The sequence below is a fragment of the Carassius carassius genome, chromosome 26, assembly GCF_963082965.1.
Source record: "Carassius carassius chromosome 26, fCarCar2.1, whole genome shotgun sequence".
Taxonomy (NCBI): Eukaryota; Metazoa; Chordata; class Actinopteri; order Cypriniformes; family Cyprinidae; genus Carassius; species Carassius carassius.
This window is the reverse complement of record NC_081780.1, coordinates 6,709,485-6,732,043: the sequence shown is the minus strand read 5'-3', so window position 1 is coordinate 6,732,043 and position 22,559 is coordinate 6,709,485. Positions and strand designations below refer to the sequence as shown.

General features: G+C 41.5%; 1 protein-coding gene across 1 annotated transcript; it reads left to right on the top strand.

The window, feature by feature from the left end:
• Positions 1 to 45: 45 nt before the first annotated feature.
• On the top strand, positions 46 to 22,174 carry LOC132105654 (soluble scavenger receptor cysteine-rich domain-containing protein SSC5D-like). Its single transcript, XM_059510940.1, has 2 exons — positions 46 to 264; positions 21,725 to 22,174. The coding sequence occupies exons 1-2, from the start codon at positions 54 to 56 to the stop codon at positions 22,030 to 22,032; spliced, it is 519 nt and encodes a 172-aa protein (XP_059366923.1). The 5' UTR covers positions 46 to 53; the 3' UTR covers positions 22,033 to 22,174.
• The last annotated feature ends 385 nt before the right edge of the window (positions 22,175 to 22,559 follow it).

The window sequence follows — 22,559 nt, the reverse complement described above, 5'->3', positions numbered from 1 at the left end:
TGGAGATTCTTCATAAAGGCCAGTGGGGAACAGTGTGTGATAATGACTGGGATATGGCTGATGCTGCAGTGGTGTGTAGAGAGCTGGACTGTGGAGAACCTGTAGATGCTCTGGGAGGTGCTCATTTTGGACCAAGATTAGGACCAGTCTGGACACATCGTATGTTATGTACTGGATCAGAATCTACACTGAAGAACTGTGGAGCAGTAGAATGGGGTATTTATGATTGTAATCATAATAAAGATGCAGGAGTCATCTGTTCAGGTAAGCTGCTTTCCAACCTACCCTGTTTTTACATCACTGATAATCAAGTTTTAAAGTTCACCCAAACATTTTAATTCAGTCTCATTTACTTAATTTCTTTTCAGACCTCTATGACTTTGTTCTGTGGAGCACAAAATGTGATATTTTGTTTCTTTTTTTTTCTTTTTTTTAATTTCATTATATTGTAAAGAGCCATGCATGAAAAGAGCTGTATAGCCAGTAAAGTAATCCCCTAAATGAAGGGGGCATACTCATCTTTTTGCCATTGTGCCTTCCCCTTTTGGTCATTCATGTTAGACTGTATTGGTTGATTTGAAAATAAACCCACCCCTAAACCAGACAGATACTTGCCTTGTCCAAATACCCACATTTGTGGTCTTTGCACTTGACTACTTGACTACTCCTCCTATGACATATTCCCTGTATTTGGCCCAAGTGTTCAAGTGAGGATGAAGACCAAAAGTGTGTCAAACTTTTCATTACCTGATGGGACAGACTTATAAAGTATTGTAAAAATGCAAGTGTTTACATAGCTTTATTTTAATTTTAAATACTTTTCAAATCATTTTAAAATCAACTTCTAAATATCTCCTGGTCCCTACATGTAGCACTTTGTTTACTACCAAATTATATGTAATATCATGTTATTATTAATATTTAGCTTACATTGCAAAGGTTTCTGTGACCTCTCACACGATCTTGGCAAAAAAGTCTCACGATTTATTTCCAGAACATGATGCAGTATGGGATACACTAAGCCTTGAATAGTGTGTATTTAGTATGTGTTAAGGGCACTGCCCTTAAGCGTTTTTAAAATCTTGGGCACTTACTTCTTTCCTATTTCTTAATACTTCAGGTGTCAGACTAATTGGAAACTCCAGTTGCTCTGGGAGAGTTGAGATACTTCATGATCAGACATGGATGTCAGTGTGTGACGCTGCTTTTGACCAGCAGGATGCAGAGGTTGTGTGTAGAGAGCTGTACTGTGGGGCTCCTGTACAGGTGCTGGGAGCAGCTGCTTTTGACAAAGGAGACACTCAGATGTGGACACAAGAGATTCAGTGTAGAGGAAAGGAATCTCAGATTCACCTCTGCCCAACATCCTTTCATGAAAACAGTTGTTTGAATGATAATTACCAGGGGTTGTTCTGTGCTGGTGAGTTAAAATCACATAAGAGCAATATCATACATTTTACTAACAGGGTGCATCTCAATCAGTTTCCTAGTTCAATAGTCAAGACAATGATAATTTTGAATGAATACAGTTGTGATGAAGTTCCATCACCAGGGGGTCACACTTGGGAGCCCCATTAACTCTGACATTATCAAGAAAAGGTCAATGAAATTGGCAGACAAAATTTGCATAGCTGGCCACGCCCCAGATATCCGGGTATAAATAGGCCAGTGTGGCATTTGCTCAGTCATTTTGTTCTTCCGAGCCAATGCAGTGTCCCTTACAAGCAGCACTTCATTCACCTCTCCAAAAGCTTGTAGATGGATCTATGTCACAGGCAGTGGTCTCTCCCTTTCTCATATACAAATAAGTGTAGTGAGAGTGTCCCTGGGTTCTTCAACGGAGATCCTTGAGAGCAAATTCTAAAAGAACAATTTCTTTAAAAGAGCATTCACAGTCAGATTGTACTGCACACCATGCCTTTCCATCTGTCCTTCTAGTTGCAGTTTATTCATCTCTTAATCTTACCATCCTCTGACAGGAAGATTGCTGTGCTAAGTGTTTGGGCCTCACTCATCCTATAGCTATATAGCTATAGCTTATTGGATGGTTTATGTCCTTCTTGTGAGGACATGGCTATTGGCACGTTGTGCCTCGTGTTCCTTTTTAAAAGACCACAAGTCATACTGGTCCTTCTACTTCTGGGTGAAAAGCATCGATGAGAGCACTGAAGCAAAGCAAAGAGATGTTACAAGAGCAGTTCCACCAGATGAATTCCTGTGGACATCTCTTTACTCTAACCACACATGTTCTCCAGTAGAGATTCTAAGTGAGTTTGAGAACCTGCATCAGTACGGATTTGATTTCTCATTCGGGATTCAATCAGCAGCGGATGACTTAACTAAACCAGCACTTCTGGTTGCTGTGTACTAGTCTTAGGCTGATGCTGAGATGACGGCAGTGTTTATCTGGGCAGCAGAGAGCATCAGGTTTAAGTAGAATCCTTCACCCTGTCCAATCTCGGTTGAATGATTGGTTTTTGGGTGTGAAACTCTCTCTTCCATGCATGCAAAGGGTTCTTTCTCGATGCCCCCATTTCACAGGTTGATTCCTTTGCTTAGCAATTCTTGACAGTTAAAAAGCAGACATATGCTGCCTTGTCATTCTGGTTCTATCCCTGTACCCCTAAGACAGCAACTTCCATCTGCTCATTGTGAAGGACAGCCCCCTGTGAGGACTGCATTGGTTCCATGAAAGCCTGGACCAGCAGTCAAGCCTGAATAACAGCAATCTGCTTGCGGGAAGGTGGCACCACCAGCTCATTATTTGACTACTAAGAATCCTCTTAATTTTTCAAAGTGGTCCAGAGATGAGCGACCCAGGAAGGAGGGACTTGCTGACTAGCCAAGCTTCATTTCTGCTGCTGCATATGTAAGTTAAGTAATGTTTGTGTGTAGTTTGTTTGTATGTGTTCCATATTCCATTGGCCCACCAGTCTGTCACTCATTGTTCCAGAGGATGATGCTCTGGTCCACATTTTCCAATTATCTTACGACACCCAGTTTAAAGATCCTGGCTGTCCAGCGCATCCCTCGTGCTCCCCCTTCCTACATTTTCCATTTGTTTTGTAATTGTTATGTTGTTTACCTTATTTTTCTGTAAATATTGCAGTATTTACAGGAAATATCAAGTCAGGTCTGACTTGAAAGACCAACCTCTGTGAACACTCTGTTACCAAATACGTCAGTCTTTGAAAGATGTTAAAAGCAAGGTTGCTCACCCATCACCATGTGTTGTGAGGGACTCAATGTTTCCTGCCATGGTGAGCTTTGCCGCAGGAACCCTATTTCAGGTACAGTACTTCAGATGTAGTTCCGCTGATGCCATTGGCGTGGTGTCTGGATGCTTGGGTAGTGCTCCAGACCACCTCATTGGGTCTTCAGGACCATTCAACTCTGCGATGCAATTCAATTCATCAGGCGGCTGCCTGGTTACATTGGCATTCTCTTTATCTCATTATGAGGAAAGAAGGACAATAAGCCCGTCCCCCAGCTGAGATGAAGAATGGGTTTACAGCCCCCATTTCGTTTTACGTAGGATGGGTATGGGGCTCTGACCAATTCTGGATTTTTTGGTGCTGAATTAGGCCCTTCACAGGCTCCTATTAAAAATTTTCACCCTGAAACACATGTTAACATGTGTCAGATACTGGGATTGGTTCACAGCAAGAGACCTGACGTATGTGTTCTCTCATGTCTCAATACTTCTAAGGCTGACTGTTACTTTGGTTTCTCCTTTGAGGGATAGGCATACAAGTACAAGGTTCTCCCCTTTAGGCTATCCGTGCCACCTTGCATCTTACCAAAACAACAGATGCTGACCTTGCCAACTCAAGGGAAGTGGGCATTCACAATTTCAACTTTCTCTGTAACTTGCTAATGTCAGCTTGATCTTGAGAGCAGACATATGCATACAGGGACATGGTTTTCAAGTACCTTGCCTGATTGGGACATGAGGTTAGCTGGGAAAAGAGCAACCTGGTTCTCAGAGCTCATGGTTACAACATCAGCTCCTCTCTGGCAGATTCCCCTAAGAAGGGATCTGCTTTCTCAAGGGCAGGGCACAATTTGGCACTCAATTTGGAACTTAGTGCCCTCTCTATGAAGACAGTCTTCCTGACAGTGCTCACTTTTGTCAAGAGGGTGGGGAATCTGCAAGACCCAAGGTTCCCACTGCTCCCTTTAGGGACAAAGTGGTGACCCTGCAAGATATGCCTTCTGATGAGAGAGAACCAGTCTCTATTTGGCCTAGTGTGAGCTATTTTGTGCACACATAGTTTCAGATTGTCTGTACGTGCTCTGTTCTGGGGGACATCAAACAGGGCAAGCTTTGCAAGGCTTGTGGACGCAATTTTCATGACTTATCAGACCAGAGGCTTACCATTCACCTTGGAAGTGAGAGCACACTCGACCAGGGCTTATAGAGCTTATAGAAACTCACCAACAGTTTCACTTTGTACTAAATATTGTAATATTTCACAATATTACTGTTTTTTCTGTATTTTTGATCAAATAAATGCAGGCTTGATGAGCAGAAGAAACTTCTTTCAAAAACATAATAAATAGTAATGTTTCCAAACTTTTGGTCTGTACTATATATATATATATATATATATATATATATATATATATATATATATATATATATATATATATATATATATATATATATATATATATATTTAGAAACTGACAGCCACAGACAGTGGCTGACCTAATTCTATTGTCTCTACACAAATGTACATGTGCATAGATGGGTGAACACAATCACCTGATTTTTGATGCATTAATTTGCTTTTGTTTTCTAATAACAGACTATGATGATGTGGAGTTACAGCTTATTTACCTGGACTTCCAATATTGATGGGTTGATTGTAATACTTTTTAAAGGCATACTGTATATTGATATGTGCATTTGCCCCTGTTTCCTAATTACAGACTGAGATGATGTGGAGGAGAAGCCAAAAAAAGACTAAATAACTAATACCACACCCACACTGTGCAGGGTTTAAGTGGCTTTATATACTATGTTTTAGTTGCACTTTAAAGTTTTGTTACATTTTAAACTAAATCAATTACACTGAATAAAAACAAATAAATAAATAAATAAAATGTGTTTTTCCTTCATGGCCTTTTCATAATATTTACATTTATCTTTCCAGAGGTTATTGCTCATCACATTGTGTTGTAATCCCACTGCATTGCAAAATTTATATTATGTATATTTAGCAGTTTTAGAGAACATTCAGTTTGTATATAATTGTTTTATCATTTCACAGCACCTTTAACCCCTTACCAGTTGTTGATGTAGGATATACGTTTAGAAACATAGTGTAGCTAAAGCCACGAGTCTACCAATGTTTCATTTAAAATTTCATAATATAATCTGTAAAACTGTGAATGTTATGAAATATTTTCTAAGGCCATGTCGTGTGTTTTTAGAGAAGTCTAATCAAATTGATTTATGGCCTCTGTCATCTCCTGTAAGCTCTCATGTAAAGCCCTCATGTGTGCTTTCTCTTTATTTTTGGCTCTGAATACTCCCCCATTCATGATTCTAAGAGTGATGTTTAACGTGCTGTGAAGGTGAAACTATAATAATCTGGGGCCGTTGACGGTCCTTGACCGCGAAGGGTCGTCAATGGCCCCAGATTAGCAGACGTGACTGAATATGAATGCTTGGTGAATTTTATTTCTGATCTTTGACCACAAAGAGGTTTTAAAACGCTTTTGTGTGTAGGACTAATTTATAACGCTTCTTATCTTATACCTCTGTTGCTAATTCCTAAACATAATTTTAGAGCTGTGACAGAGGCTTGAGCCATTGATAGCATAGTAGATTATGAGGCAAGTCGCTTTTCTTCCATCCATAAGTAATAGGAGTGCATCTTGGAATATCTAAAGTCAGTTGTCTATGTTTGTTTTAGTTTTTTTCCCCCTTCATTGTTGTTACAGTTGAATACATAGAAAAAAAATTATGAGGAAAAGACTACAGCAGACTGAAAGAACTCTTCTCATAGATATTCTTGTTATACCATGTCATTAATATTTATTTAATGAGGTTGTATGATGTTGCCAAAGAGAACATTATATTGTGTATTTGGTGTAATGCAGGGGTCTCCAACCCTGCTTCTGGAGAGATACTGTCCTGCAAATTTCAGCTCCAACCACAACTGAACCAGCTAATCAAAGTGTTCAGGGCTACTTGATAATTACAGACAGGTGTGTTGGATCAGGGTTGGAACTGAAGTCTGCAGGATGGTAGCTCTCCAGGAGCAGGGTTGGAGATCCCTGGTGTAACGCCATCTGTTTATGTGATTTAATGTTCAAAAAACATTTTTTTCCACATACTGTACATTATTGTTTCTCCTCTATGCCCGCCTTTCTGAACGCTCAAGTTTTACAAAGCTCATCATTCTGAAAAGTGAGGTGTATGCTGATTGGCCAGCTATCATTAGCTGCATACCTCAAGCATGTGACGGAAATGTAAGAAGCAACATATAAGGATGAAACAACCTGAGATACTTTGATCTCCTGAGAAACAGAAAATACAAACATACACGGGCATCTTCGATGTGTTTCAATTGGATATGTAATTGGCAGAATACATATTTACCTGACTGATAATAAATTGTTACATTTGATTTTATTCTGTTTTACTCTGAAATTATTGACTCGTAAATTAGATTACGTTGAATCCTTGTTAGCGACATGAGCACCCGAATGAACAAGTTAATATAAACTAAAGAGTTTAACCAGAATAATCAAATGTCAGAAGAATAGGCCTACTAATTAGAAACAGACGTACCACCAATTTGCATTCCAACCTAAATTCGAGGTCATATTAAAATGGAGTCAGATTAAATAATAATACAATGGAGTCAGATTAAATGATAAAATGGAGTCAGATTTGAGTTTAACCTAAAATGAATAACTCTACACACTGAAAGACCGAACACGCAGGAAACCTTCATCCAGCACCGGATACCTTCCTTGGGCCGAGTGCCTGGACCTTACAAACAGACTGTCCTTGCAAAGTTGGAATTGCCCCACTTTATAAGAAACAGCCTTTGAGCACAGACCCAGTAGGCTACTCTACAGGTTCAGGAAACAGTCCTCCATAAAATGTGCTGCACACACCTGAATATTTGAGTTGAACAGTTCTGGAACAGTGTTGTAAATACAACTTAACCACTTATTTCTAGTTCTACTCCTCTTTTGTAAGGACAAACAATATAGATTTGCTTTCACAATGAAACACACAGTGTCACACACTGTGGGCTTGAGTGCGGAACGGCCGACAGGCTTCAGAACGCGGCGGCTGGCGGATTCAATGAAGGATCCTTGTGACAACCACATGCGATGACCCCGGCTGGACTCTGCTTTGTCCACAGTGAAAGCCGATCCTGTAATCCACAGCACGTTGATGTATTTCCTCAGTGACCAGCACGGATCAGCTCTAGGCATGACGAAGCAGATATTATGCAAACAAAGTAGTTTAGCTTTCACAATGAAAGACACAGCGTCTCCACGACACGGCGGTGGCTGCAACAACAATACTAGAGCGGGAATAAAAGTTATGCCTTCTTTCTTTGCATTAACGTTTGGGAGGTGTTATGCAAATCCCCCCACACAGTGACATAGACATGTGGGGGCATGTTTAAATGAGGTGTTTTAGGAGAGCATGGAGGAATCTTAACTTTTATAAAGAATATCTCTCTGGATTTGAGACTTTAGTCTTTCCAACTTAGGGATCTTATCTATGCATGAACAGCTTGGAACACTCCAAAGAGAAAGGAAAAATTTAAATTGCATCATATGACCCCTTTAAAATTTCTCCCCCCAGAATCTGTGGTAGTAGGCATACCTTACTATAATGATGTCACCACAGCTTCAACAGGTCAGTGAATCTGTAACTTGATAAAAGGATCAGTTAACTTACTGAGCCTGTGAACAGTAAAATCAAGTTGTTGTTTATTTCACACTCTTTCTTGTTTTTGCATTTAACTCATTTAAAGAGCAACAAGCCACACCAGAGAATTATGATGATGTAATCACTGTTGGACTGACACATCATACTACAGGTTTATTTCTTTAATGACTACTTTTAATATTTGAAGATGCATGTATAATGGATATTTCTATCATAATTTTTTTATAAGTTATGTGTCTTGTCACATTTTATTTTGGTTGCAGGTGACATCAGAAAGCTATGATGATGTTGTCATCATTAGACAGCTCTCCAATAATAAATCAGGTGTGAGTTTCATATTTTACTTTTTTAAATAGACTGGTATAGTGTTTTTCTTTTCTTTTACTATAGTTCATTATAATGTTATATAAATTATATAGACTTAGTTTTTATGTTTTATATTGTAATATATTAGTGTATTTTGAAGTGCAGTGTGAGAATTTGTTTGAGTAATTAATGACTGACACTTTTATATCAGAGGGAGATCTGGAGTATGATATTTTGAGGAATGTCAGTGAAGATGTGCAAGACCCGTCTGGTAGGTTACTGTGACCTGCTTTACCTCTTTAACACTGATCATGCCCAGTTTTCATCACTTAAAAATTATAATGCAATGCAAATATTTGCTCTCGTTTTCTGACAGCAGATTATGATTTTTTTTTGAGGGAGGAGCCAGTTAAACTGGGAGGGGACTACACCCAATGCCTTACATCATATTACAGCTTTTGCTCTTCACTTAAAAGTGTTATTTCAGATGTTATTTTGTATTTTGACATTTATGTGATCATTTTAAAAAGCTGAAGGTGTCCAGGTCAAAAGCACCTGCAGAACAAAAGGACCAACATGACCAACATGATTTTTTTCTTTCTTTATTAAAGCTGCAATTTGGAACATTTGCATTTTTATTGACATCTGTTTGAAACATAAACTTGTACGTTAGCACAACATATAATACATGATCAGGGAAAATAACATGGTTGTATCTCTGATAAGACATTTTCAGTAAAAAAAAAAAAATCTATAGGACCGATTGAACGTTTAAAGCAATTGGATTTTTTTAACTGGCCAACCTGTAGGTAACTTTAAATTTAATGGTGTTAAATGTTTACCTGTTTACATTAACTAAATTTGTCTTCCTCATAAATCCCCTAGTCAAGAATATCTCTGTTCTGGTTCTCTGCTGCTGTAGAATTGACAACCACTAATTATTTCAGCAAAAACATTGGCGTTTTTGTACATTGATCATTTCTGCCATCTGAAACCTACCATCAAAGTACAATTTATTGCCTAATTAAAAATTAAACGCCTGATTTTATTCTGAACATAAACCTCAAACAAGAGTGGTTTTAAAACTAAATCTCACACATAAAGTTTGTGTTCTTGGATAACTGCTGAAACCACCTTATTTAAAACACTTAACTTCTTAAACTGATAATTGAGCAATATCTAGTAACAGATGGTTAAAACACATCTGGTTATTATATCATTACTGCTTTTCTGTCAATGGCATGTAAATGTCACTGAAAGGAAGTTAAAAATTAACTGTTTGTTGGATGGTTTGCAATAATATGCCCGTGCCCTGAGAGTTATTCACTGTCTGTCAAGTAGGAGTGTAATTTAGTAATCTTTTTTTTTTAAGTGTGGCAAACAGTGTGTTCTTTTAAGTAGCTTGAGGACAGCATAGACTCGCATACAGATTCTTGAAGACAAAAGCTCAGGTTCATATTTTATAGTACTCAGAAACGATTAATGTATAGTACAGAATGCTGTAGCAGACAATGAGCACACCGACTCTCTCTGCTGGCCACGAGGTGAACAACATGCTCATCTTCCCTCAATGAGAATTATGGTTCTCTTACGAGAGTTCTCTCGTACTGCATCTTAGCTAAGACGCTACGGGAAAAGTCTCTTTTCACGAAATACTGAAGCAAAAAATTATCCTTAATTTTGAATTTTTGTAAAGCGCATTTGCAGTAGTACACAGCCATAGGCGAGACGGCTCGCTCGCTCATTGGCTGCTCTGCAGCAAGTGCACAGCCTATCGAGCGCAGGCTGATGCAATATCAGACCAATAAGGATGCTTCGCGCCCATCACGCCACTTCCCGCTGAAACGGGTGTGGCCCAACCCTATAAAAGGAGCTCGAAAAGGCTGACCGACCTGATTTTTTTCATCTCTTCAGCGAAGCTCACGCATCGCTGGATCACGAAGGAAGCAAGCGCCATCTGATAGGCATCTCAGCGGGACGAGCCACTTCTGAAGCTGCTGGCCTTCGCCGCCTTCCACTGCCGTTCCTGCTGCGCTCTCCGGCACACATATCCTTTCAATTCTGTTATATCCAACTGTTCTTTATGCTTGTGTGTGTGTTCGCCCTGCGACACACACTCGTAAAAGAGCTTGCGTCTTTTTTAAGATGCCTTCCTGCGGCTTGTCAGAGCACCACTCAGCGAGGGAGACCGGTACGTCATCTGTGTCTCCTGCCTGGGTGAAGATCATGCAGCGCTCCCGCTCGCTGACGGCGGATGCCCTCACTGCGAGCTGTTGCCATGGTGACTCTGAGGACTCGCTTGGCCTTTTTCTCTGAGCCTGCATTCTCCGCTGCGCTGAGGCGCCGTAAAAGCGCCGCTTCCAGCGGATTCCGGAACCATCTTCAGCTCAACCGAGCTCGCCGGTTCTCCCTAGAGGACACACGCTCTATGCTAGCTTCGGGCAGTGAGGGCTGGGCGAGCTCCGAGGATCTCGCGCCTTCTGCTCAGAAGCCCAGCAAACGCGCTGACATCGAGAAGGAGCCGAGGCGAGTGCTCACGCTAGCCGCGACGAGTCTCAGCCTCGAGTGGTCTGCACCAGCGCCCCCCCTCTCGTTCCCGGCTGGATGGTATTTTCCTTTCGGATGGGCGTACTTCTCAAAGCCCGCCTCATTTCTTCCTGTGCTTTACGAAGAGGTGGCAAAGGCTTGGAACGCTCCATATTCAGCGCGAACTCGTTCGTCTGTCTCACTAGCATTCTCCAAACTGGATGATGCTAAAAACAGGAACTACCAGTCACTTCCGCTGGTGGAACAGGCGATAGCAACGCACCTTTGTCCGCCCTCTGCTGGATGGTGGACGAAAGCGGTGTTGCCATCTAAAGCCTGCTGCATGATGTCACCTCTGCTCGCACGAATCTTTTCTGCTTCTGAGCAGGTTGCGTCTGCACTACACACGATGGCTGCTTCATCGAAGCGCCGGTGTACGAGTTCCGCTGTGGCCGAGCTCTCACCCAAGCGCACCGCTGTTTCAGTTCCAGGAATTGTGACTGTCTCAGCGTTTTCTGCAACGCGCAAGCCTGCACAGTTGCCCGCTTGCCTGCACACAAAAGCCGTTATCACAACAGCTTCAGCAACGCAACTCGAGACCCCCGTTCTCGCTCTACCGGCCGTCGCCCCGCGCCGCGGGGACCGCGGCAGAGGATTACGGTGAGGCCGGGAGCCCCGAAGCCATCCTAGGAAAGCGCCGGTGTACGAGTCACCGCGGCCGAACTCTCACCTAAGCGCGCCGCTGTTTCAGTTCCAGGGATTGTGACTCTTTCAGCGTCTTTTGCAATGCGCAAGCCTGTTATACAAAAACCGTTATCACGGCTACCCAGATATTTCCCGAAAGAGGTGTAATTTCTGGTGTCCCGGCCATGGCCGATGGTGCTATAAATGTAGTGACGATGCCCACTGCTCAGTGCCCATCTCCACATATAAGCACAGCCCTTCACACAGGGCCCGCGCCCATAAAAGCGACTCAAGTCGATCGCGCGCACTGATTAGTAAACGTGCCCACTCCTCAGTGCCCACAAACACTATGTCACACACGGCGCGTGGTTTCTGTAAAAACGAAACCCGTGCACATACGCTCTGCCCAGGCAGACAGCGAGTCGAAAGCAGTAAATGTGCACACTTGCAGCCCACAGTTACTCGCAGACATCACGAGTCCCACGGGACCCGCTCAGCCCTCCCTCAATCGGTTAAGCACCGGGACGGGGTCGAGGAGGAGCGATCTGCCCGCTGTGATCAGCGCGCTCCCCGCCTCAAATGCCACAGGTGTAACGCCCATGTTACAGCACACCGAAGCGCTGCCGTTGCCCAGTCAACAGAGCGCGCTTCGCATCCAGCCCTTTTCCAGGGGTTTCGGATTGGGTGCTAGGCATTATAAGGAGAGGCTACTCGCTACAGTTTTTTCGACGCCCTCCGCGCTTTTTAGCGAGCGTCGAAACCACGGTCAAAACAGAAGTAGCACACATACTTCGGGCAGAAATATCAAAACTGTTGAGCAAAGGGGCTGTAGAGCCTGTGTCTCAAGCTCAAAGCGAGGGGGGGCTGTACAGCAGATACTTTCTAGTGCCCAAGAGAGACGGGGGTCTCAGGCCCATACTGGATCTAAGACAGCTGAACAAGGCATTGGTGAAACGCAGTTTCAGAATGCTTACGACCAGGAAGCTCCTCGGGCATATTCGCAGAGGAGACTGGTTCATGTCAATAGATCTGAAGGACGCGTATTTTCAAATACAGATAGCGTCAAGTCACAGGCGATATTTGAGATTCACCTTCGAGGGCCAGGCATACCAGTTTACAGTCCTGCCGTTCGGCGTGTCTGTAGCTCCTCGTACGTTTACGAGGTGCATGGACGCAGCGCTCGCTCCTCTCAGACTCAGAGGCATGCGAGTGCTGAACTATTTGGACGACTGGCTGATTCTGGCTCAATCACGAGCGGAGCTCTGAACTACTGAACTTCGCGTCCACGAAAATGCTCACTGCCCCGCGTTCTTTTCCAAGAACGAAAGCGCGCTGTCACGGAGATGGCCGTGCTGCCCGCTTTATGCTTTCCCTCCCGTCTCCCTCCTTCCGCAGATGATAGAACGGGTGAGAGAAACGAGATGTTCAATACTGCTTGTAGCACCTTTTTGGAAGAACCAACCATGGTTCCCAGATTTGATGCGGTTAGCAGGCATCGCCCCGTGGCCAGTGCCATTGAGGAGGGACCTCCTCTCGCAGGCCAGGGGCTCGATTTGGCACCCTCAACCGGAGTTGTGGTCCCTCCATGTGTGGGCGCTCAACGGTTACCCGCTGATCTCTCAGTGGGAGTGCTAAATACCATCACTCAGGCTAGCGCTCCGTCGACACGACGGCTGTATGCCTTGAAGTGGTCGGTGTTCTCCAGCTGGTGTACAGCTCGGGGATGTTCACCCCTTAGTTGTGAGGTGACGGAGGTTCTCTCCTTCCTACAAGAGCTGTTGGATAAGGGCAGAGCCCCATCCACGCTCAAAGTTTATGTGGCGGCCATCGCAGCGTTTTTTGAAACAGCGCTCGGTCAGTCAATAGGAAGGAACGATTTGGTCATCCGCTTCCTTAGAGGAGCTAGGAGGCTGAATCCTCCCAGACCTCCGTCAGTCCCTATATGGGACCTCGGGGTGGTTTTGGAGGCCATGAAGGGTCCCCCTTTTGAGCCTATCCAATCGATTAGCCTCCAGCATCTGTCGTTCAAGACGGTATTCTTGTTGGCTCTTGCTTCAGTGAAGTGTGTGGGTGACCTGCACGCGCTCTCGGTGAGCCAGTCGTGCTTGGAGTTTGGGCCTAATGACTCAAGGGTCATACTCAAACCTAGGCACGGTTATGTGCCAAAGTCCCTCAACACGCCGTTTCGGGCTCAGGTTATTGCCCTATCTGCCCTGTCGGTGTCAGGAGAGGATGGAGACTCGAGTCTTCTTTGCCCTGTTAGGGTTTTAAGAGCTTATGTGTCTCGCTCTGCTGTCTTTCGACAGACTGAGCAGCTGTTTGTCTCGTTCAGTGGACGTTCCAAGGGAATTGCTGTTTCGAGACAGACTCTATCCAGATGGATAGTTGACGCCATAGCGTTAGCAGACATCCCAACCTGCAAAAAGTCATTTCAGGGAGGTACCCCCCCCCCCCCCCCCAAAAAAAAAGGAAGGAAATACATCTCAGCTGTAGTCACCTTCTTAGTGAGACTTTGCCTATCTGAATGGGAGAACTGAGATATATTGGAGCAGCCTTCCCTGCGCTTAGCCTCCCTAACATGTTGTGGTCCCTAACAGATATAAAAGCATAAAATATTATTTCTATAAGCTATAGGCCTATGTAATTATTTGTTAATTATGTTTAAATATGTAGATTACTTTTACTATTTATATAATCTGCTTATACAATTTATGTAAACTGCTTTTATTTATTTTCCATTGCAACTTTAAACAGGTCTAAGGAGTTGGTTGTTTTCATGTAGCCTTGGCAACTAACCTGAATAATATGCAGATGAAATTAAACTTGTCAACTCATCTCAACATGCCTTTTGCAATCATATAACCCTCCATGGGCAATGCTTGAGCAAGACTGTCATTATGTTTGACACCTATAAGACAGTAGTACACTTTCGTGTAGTCTGCCGTAAAATGTGTCTTCTACTTTTTTTTGTTTTGTGGCACTCTCCCTCTGCAATGGTGCTCCTGTTTCTAGATAGACATAACTGATTAATTTTGTTCGGGACAAGAGATAAAAGCCCGCCCACACTGACAATTGATTGGTTGATTTGCAGAAACAGGCCAATCAGGATGCTCTCTGTCTTACATGCGCTTCGCACACACGCACATTAGCACACACACGCAAGGTCTCTCGCTCCCTCTCTGCCGTGCGTGCGCTACACGGTTTGAAACACAGTATCTGTTTTGCATGCGCGCTTTTGCTCGCTCGGTCTAGATTCCGGGAGATTTTAACTAATATGCGGGTCTCAGGGAGCCGCTTTCAATATGCGGGAGACTCCCGGAACTTCCGGGAGACTTGGGATGTCTGCGTTAGCTTACGCTTCCAAGGGCCTTCAGTGCCCACTGGGCGTCAGAGCACACTCCATGAGGGGTGTCGCCTCGTCGTGGGCGTGGTCTACTGGGATCTCCTTGCAGGATATATGTATGGCGGCAGGTTGGGCCTCGCCGTCTACATTTATCAGGTTCTATAACCTGAAGGTTCCGCCTTGCAAGCAAGGCTGCTGTCGGTATAGCCGAATCAGGGCCCTGATGGGAATTCTGAGTTCGTGAGCGTTATGCGCTGCCGACTGTTATATGGGCAGTATTACGTAAGACCCGCATTGCCACATTGGTCAGGCCTGGCCTCGACTGTGTGATGATTGTATTGCCGCATCTACAGGTGCTGCTAGATATGGGACGGAGGGCTTCCCCCCCTCTCCTGTCCTGGGCTCTCTGTGAGTCCCTCGGGTGACTGTGCACTGTAAATCCTGGGCGTTGCTTCAGGTTTATCGGTGTGTGATCCCTGCGCGCACGGCGTTTTACATGGGGTTCCCGTAGCGTCTTAGCTAAGACGCAGTACGAGAGAACTCTCGCAATAGAACGTACTCGGTTACTAACGTAACCTCGGTTCTCTCTAGAAGAGGGAACGAGTACTGCGTTCTCTGCCGTGCGTACGATTCACTCTGGTTCGCTTCGGCGATTAAATAAATCAGGTGAGTCAGCCTTTTCGAGCTCCTTTTATAGGGTTGGGCCACACCCGTTTCGGCGGGAAGTGGCATGATGGGCGCGAAGCGTCCTTATTGGTCTGATATTGCATCAGCCTGCGCTCGATAGGCTGTGCACTTGCTGCAGAGCAGCCAATGAGCGAGCGAGCCGTCTCGCCTATGGCTGTGTACTGCTGCAAATGCGCTTTACAAAAATTCAAAATTAAGGATAATTTTTTGCTTCAGTATTTCGTGAAAAGAGACTTTTCCCGTAGCGTCTTAGCTAAGACGCAGTACTCGTTCCCTCTTCTAGAGAGAACCGAGGTTACGTTAGTAACCGAGTACGTTTTTGTGGGCCCTCTGAAACCACTTGTGGAATTAGGTAAATTTCACTTTGGTTACAGGAATTATTTTTAAATACTATTTTAAGCTAAACATTTATTAATCACATTTTGTATCTATTTGTTTATTTAAATTAATTGTATTATTCATTTTTTAATATGTTTGGTAAGTGTTAATGTCATGCTAACATATGAATACACTAATAGACATTTTTAGGACATTTGCAGTTATTTATCTGTGCTTTTATCTCGTCTCTGCAGGTGTTTGGCTTTGATGCTGTAATTAAACTGGAGAGTTTCCTGCCTCCTGTATTTCTTATATTTATCTCTCTCTGTGTGCGTGTGTGTGTGTTTCCCCTCACTGATGTCTTGATGTATGGGGAGGAGGAGTTCATCAGCACTGACAGTTATATATGGTGAATGTCAGGAAAGTGTCGTCTGATTTGTCACTGAAGTTGTTTGATGATTTCCTCTGTTGTGTCTAATAAGGTAATAGCGAGTGTGATTGGAGGGTGTTGGGCCTCTTTCTCTCTCATTAAGGGGGCTGAGAGGATGCCTGTACTTCTGTATCATCAGAGCGGAGAAGCTTGTACACTGGGTGTTGAGTTAATCATGCTGAGGATGAGGATGATGGGGAGATGCCTGACACTCATTTTACTGTTTGCAGTTATAATACTCATAACAGCTGGTAAGTACAGCATTAAAAAAATAGTAATTGGAGCCTGTTTTTAGTAACTGTTACTAGAATTACTTTCAGAAATATTGTGTTTATAAATTACTTGCTTTAAATATTTTTATTATAGTGTGATGTTTTAAATTACAATATAATCCTAAAATAAGTCACAATTTGCTCTCTCTCTCTCTCTCTTTCATTTTTTATGTTTAATATACAGACCATGTTAATGTGAGGTTGTTTAGTGGTCACAGTCGCTGTGCTGGTAGAGTGGAGGTTCTTCACAGAGGTCAGTGGGGAACAGTGTGTGATTATGACTGGGATTTGGCTGATGCTGCAGTGGTGTGTAGAGAGCTGGACTGTGGAGAACCTGTAGATGCTCTGGCTAATGCACATTTTGGACAAGGATCAGGGCCAGTCTGGATGGGTCACGTCAGATGTTTTGGTTCAGAGTCCACCTTGAAGAACTGTAGGTCAGGAGGATGGGGTAAAGGTTACTGTAATCATACTAGAGATGCCGGAGTCATCTGCTCAGGTAAAAACCTTGTCATCACTGAGGAACATATGTTCCACTTTCCTAAAAACAATGGGGTTCATTTAATTATTTTTGTAATTTTTTTTTTTATTATACTTCAGATACATGCAACGGTTAATTATTTTGATTACATTAACTTGAGTAACGTTTTGGGCAAAAAAGCACTTTCAATAGTTTTACTGTAATTTTTTACTTAATTTGTAATCACAAGAACCTACTTTTACTCGATTTCAATGTTGGCTTATTAGCGTTTTTATAAACATTTTTTTTTTTTTTATATTTAGTTGATTTTTCAGATTCTTCTGTTTATTTACTGACTATTTGACAATCACTGCATACCACGAGCTAAGAACGAATGCACCAGTGTGTTTGACTGCCCACTTTTAGAGCAACATTTGTTCTGAAAAAGAATATCCGAAAGTGAGAATAACTCAAGGCCCTAACAGCCAAGCCTCCAATGCTTTTACCAAGGGGTTAAATGAAAATGAAGTGTGAGTTATTAAATGCATAAAAGCTCTCTTCCAGTAACACCAGAATTTGATCCTTTTCGCACAGTTCAAGGAAGGTTGGAATAAGCTTTTGAGAGTTTTTTTTTTTTTTAGAGTATCTCTCTCAGTATTCTCTCTTTCCTACACACACACTGTATATCAGGTTTACTGGGACTCTAATGGTATTTATAGTGTAAATTTTCTATCCCCTAACCCTAACCCTAACCTTGACTCCTCAGAAAACTCAAGGCATTTTTTGGATTTCAACACAGTCCTCAGAAAGTTGCGTTGGAAATAATGTAGCAATGTTTACAGAATTTTTATGAAATTACAAACAAACAATCCTTTAATTGGATACATTCAAGACAATTGGTGGTCAATGGCAGCTCTGAGTGTGTGTTAAATTTAAAAAGAAACACATCCTAGCATGATAGGGTGTAGCAGTGGTGAAATGAGACTGTTGTGAAAGAGGAGCTAATTTTAATGTTAAAGCATTTACATTTTAATACATTACTTGTCAACAGTTTGGAACCATTATGATTTTTACATTGTTTTTGTTGTCTTATTTCAATTTTCTTATGATTGCATAGGCTGCATTTATGTGCATTTATCATATACTTTGTGTAGCGCAAAGAGATAAAAGAAAAGTAAAGAAAATAAATGGTCAAGTAACCTAGTTTACTTGAGATGGATTGACCCAGTAACAAAGACTATAAAATATAAAACGTCCATTTGTCAGTTAAAGCATCATTGATATTCTTTTCTTTTTTAAAAATGCAGATGAGAGTAAATGTAGAATCTTATACCTGTGTAAATGCATTTATTCCACCTGTGTGCATCAATAACCAGTGACATTTAGCATGAAAATAATGATGCTCATTCATAGTTATAAACGTAAATTTTTTTTAAAATATTCCCAAACGGTTAACTACAGTACTGTATATAATGAAATATTGTGTAAGTAAATGCATTTTGTACCTTTAAAGATCATGTTTGTACCAGATAAGGGTGTCATGCCATAAAATATTTTAAATACGACTGACGTTGCATTTAATGTGAATTTAATAATAATAATAATAAAAACATTGTGAGCAACTAATTATAACACTTTCATTCACTTTGACAGAAATAGAGCAAAGAACATTTACATTGTTAAGTAATATTGTCACTGACTTCAATCTAGCCAGAGTTGAAGCACAAAAACTCCCATTATATTTACTGAAGCTGCTTACTCTTTGGAAATTAATCTTTTACATTTGTATGCACATCTGCACTTTATTGTTTCTGATTAGAGAATTCGACAGAGAGCAGAATTTAGTCAGTGAGCGCGCCCTCATCGGTCTCTGGCTCAGTGCCAACCAGTGAATGCAGATCTGAATTTAGTAGCTGGTTATGTGATGCACTGAAAAATATAATCAAATCGTTGTGATTGTATCAAATATATATATAAAAATTATATGGATATTTTTATTTTGTGTCTTTTGGAAGCTGCATTCAAAATCCACTTGGCTCAAAAATCTGAGGGGACATGTGCCCCCGGTTTCAATGGGCATGACAAATAATTTTTGTTTGGGCTAAATAATTTTACTATATTTTCATTTGTTCCAACATGCAGAAATTTGTAGAGGTTTTTTTTTTATTTTTTATTTTTATTTTTTTTATTATAGTCATCCTAGTTCAGGTTACCATAATGTTTGTTTGGGACAGAATAATAATATGTAAATTAAAGCAGTCACATACTGTACATAATTGCATATCTACTGTAGCTTGTTTAGGGAGCAAGTCCCATTAAGTTTTTTTCTTCATTGTATAAAGTCATGCTCAGTTGGGATAAAACAACATTATCTGTGGCATTATCTGTCTTCTTAGAAGTCAGGCTGGTTGGAGGTTCTCGCTGCTCTGGGAGGTTAGAGATACTTCATGACCATGTCAGTGTGTGACGCTGTCTTTGACCAGCAGGATGCAGAGGTTGTGTGTAGAGAGCTGGACTGTGGGGCTCCTGTACAGGTGCTGGGAGCAGCTGCTTTTGACAAAGGAGACACTCAGATGTGGACACAAGAGATTCAGTGCAGAGGAAATGAATCGCAGATTCATATGTGTCCAACGTCATTCAGATTTACACCAAAATACAACTGTTCAAATCAAAACAGCATTACACTACTGTGCACTGGTATGTGTTGACAACTCAAAGGCAAAATGTATTTAATTTTGATGAGTGTCCTTGAATTTTATTTATTTATTTATTTGTTCTCACATGCATCTACATCTGCAGACCTAGTAAATGTGAGGTTGGTTGGTGGTCAAAGTCGCTGTGCTGGTAGAGTGGAGGTTCTTCACAGAGGTCAGTGGGGAACAGTGTGTGGTTATGGCTGGGATTTGGTTGATGCTGCAGTGGTGTGTAGAGAGCTGGACTGCGGAGAACCTGTAGATGCTCTGACTGATGTTGAAGTTGGACCCGGAACTGGACCAATCTGGATGAGTGATGCGGAGTGTACTGGATCTGAGTCCACACTGAAAAAGTGTGGATCAACCACATGTGATTTTAATGGTGTGTGTCATGGTAAGAGTGCTGGAGTCATTTGTTCAGGTAACCTAAAACTTCATATATTAAAAAGAAAAAAAGTAATGTATGATTTCAGTCATTCATTCTAAGTGTTTTTATTTTTTCTTACCTTTTATTTTTTTAGATGTCAGGTTGGTTGGAGAATCTCGCTGCTCTGGGAGGTTAGAGATACTTCATGGTCAGACGTGGATGTCAGTGTGTGACGCTGTCTTTGACCAGCAGGATGCAGAGGTTGTGTGTAGAGAGCTGGACTGTGGGGCTCCTGTACAGGTGCTGGGAGCAGCTGCTTTTGACAAAGGAGACGCTCAGATGTGGACACAAGAGATTCAGTGTAGAGGAAATGAATCTCAGATTCACCTCTGTCCAACATCACCATCAGACAAAAACAACTGTTCTCATGACAACAGTGTTGACCTAGTGTGTGCAGGTTAGAGCAGATTTCTTTTAGATCACTAAAATGTCAAAAAATGTGACACTCTGTATGTTTTATTTCTCTCTTTGTGTGATTCTGCCCTCACAACTCTATTTCTCTCTGTTATATTTATTCTTCTCTTTTTAATATTAGACCGTGTGAATGTGAGGTTGGTTGGTGGTCACAGTCGCTGTGCTGGTAGAGTGGAGGTTCTTCACAGAGGTCAGTGGGGAACAGTGTGTAGTCTAGGTTGGGATATGGCTGATGCTGCAGTGGTGTGTAGAGAGCTGGACTGTGGAGAACCTGTAGATGCTTTGGATGGTGCTGATTTTGGACCAGGATCAGGAAAAATCGGGATGAAAATTGCATTTTGTACTGGATCAGAATCTAGACTGAAAAACTGTGGAACAGTAGATTCACTTTTCTATGACTGTAATCAAGATGAAGGTGCTGGCGTTATCTGCTCAGGTGGGTTGCTCCAAAGTTCAGTGTCTTTCTAAATATAAATAAGATATGTGGAGCACTAATGATCCCCATTCCTTTAGTTTTTAGTCCCAAATTTTATACAAATTTTATTTGAACAACAAAAAGAATCTAAGAAGTGGTGATTTAATGATCGACTAATCCCATAGAGCTGGACTATTTGCATAAACTGCCTACTGATACTGTAAGAGGTCATGAAATGAACCATGATAAACCAATGCTCATTTATTTTTACAGGATATTTAGTGGTGGGTAAAGATGCAATAGATGATGCCACAATAATATACTCCTATCCAGATCCGACTAAATCAATAATTTGTTCTTCCTCAAAAGATCTTGTTGTACCAGCCCAAGACCACTAAACACTTTTTTCATAAATCATATCATAAATACATATGCATTCTAACTGCTTGAATCAGATATGAGCTTCTTCTTTTTTCTTTTTTTTCTTCTTCTCAGTAAATTGACTGTGGATGTCCATGGGTGTACCAACTATGGTCAACCACTAATGACATTATTTCTAATAATTTACTTTATATCAGTAACAAAGAATGTATTGCCTGATGTTCATCCTATATCAATAGTTTATGTACATTAAAATATATATATAAATATTCCATAAGATCTGTGAATTATTTGAATGTACATAAAATCTTTTTCTGTAAGCATTGGTAATAAGACTTAAATAATATTATATTATACAAAGTTATAATAGTTTTTTATTTATTTTAGATACATTTAGTTTTTTTTTCTTTCTGTAATTTATTGCTCTCACTTCTTAAGGTGTCAGGTTGGTTGGAGAATCTCGCTGCTCTGGGAGGTTAAAGATACTTCATGATCAGACGTGGATGTCAGTGTGTGACGCTGTCTTTGACCAGCAGGATGCAGAGGTTGTGTGTAGAGAGATGGACTGTGGGGCTCCTGTACAGGTGCTGGGAGCAGCTGCTTTTGACAAAGGAGATGCTCCGATGTGGACACAAGAGATTCAGTGCAGAGGAAATGAGTCTCAGATCCACTTCTGTCCAGTGTTATCACACAAGCAGGACTGTTCTCATGATCACCAGGGGCTTCTGTGTGCTGGTAAGAGTTAGATTACCATGAGAGTAATCAGTAGTTTAACTTGGGTTGTATGACACCCAGTGTAAAAATACTTGGTGGTCCCCTGACAGCCCAACAACCTCACCCCATCTTACAAGAATTAATTCCAGATACATAATATATAATCCTGTAATATTGTGTTGTAGCCTACCGTATTGGCCAAATTGGTGCTCTCAAGGCATCTTTTCAAAAACGTAAAATTGAATGTTTTTGTTTATCATGTTTATTTATTCTGAAATGTCATATTTTGCTTAATAATTCTACATATATGATAAATTAATAATCATTGACCCAGTTTTCTAAAGTATTCAAGTAATTATCATGAGATACAGCTGTAAAGAAGCAGCTGATGAGATCAGTAAAATTAGGCATTTAAATCAGTAAAATCAAGCATTTTTTATCTCTAAGTGATTAGAGATTAAGTACGTAAAAATTTTATAATAGATCCAAAAGCCATCTGTGGTTATCTGTGCACTACTGGGTTTCATTACAGCATTCAGTTTATAAAAATGGCCCCAAA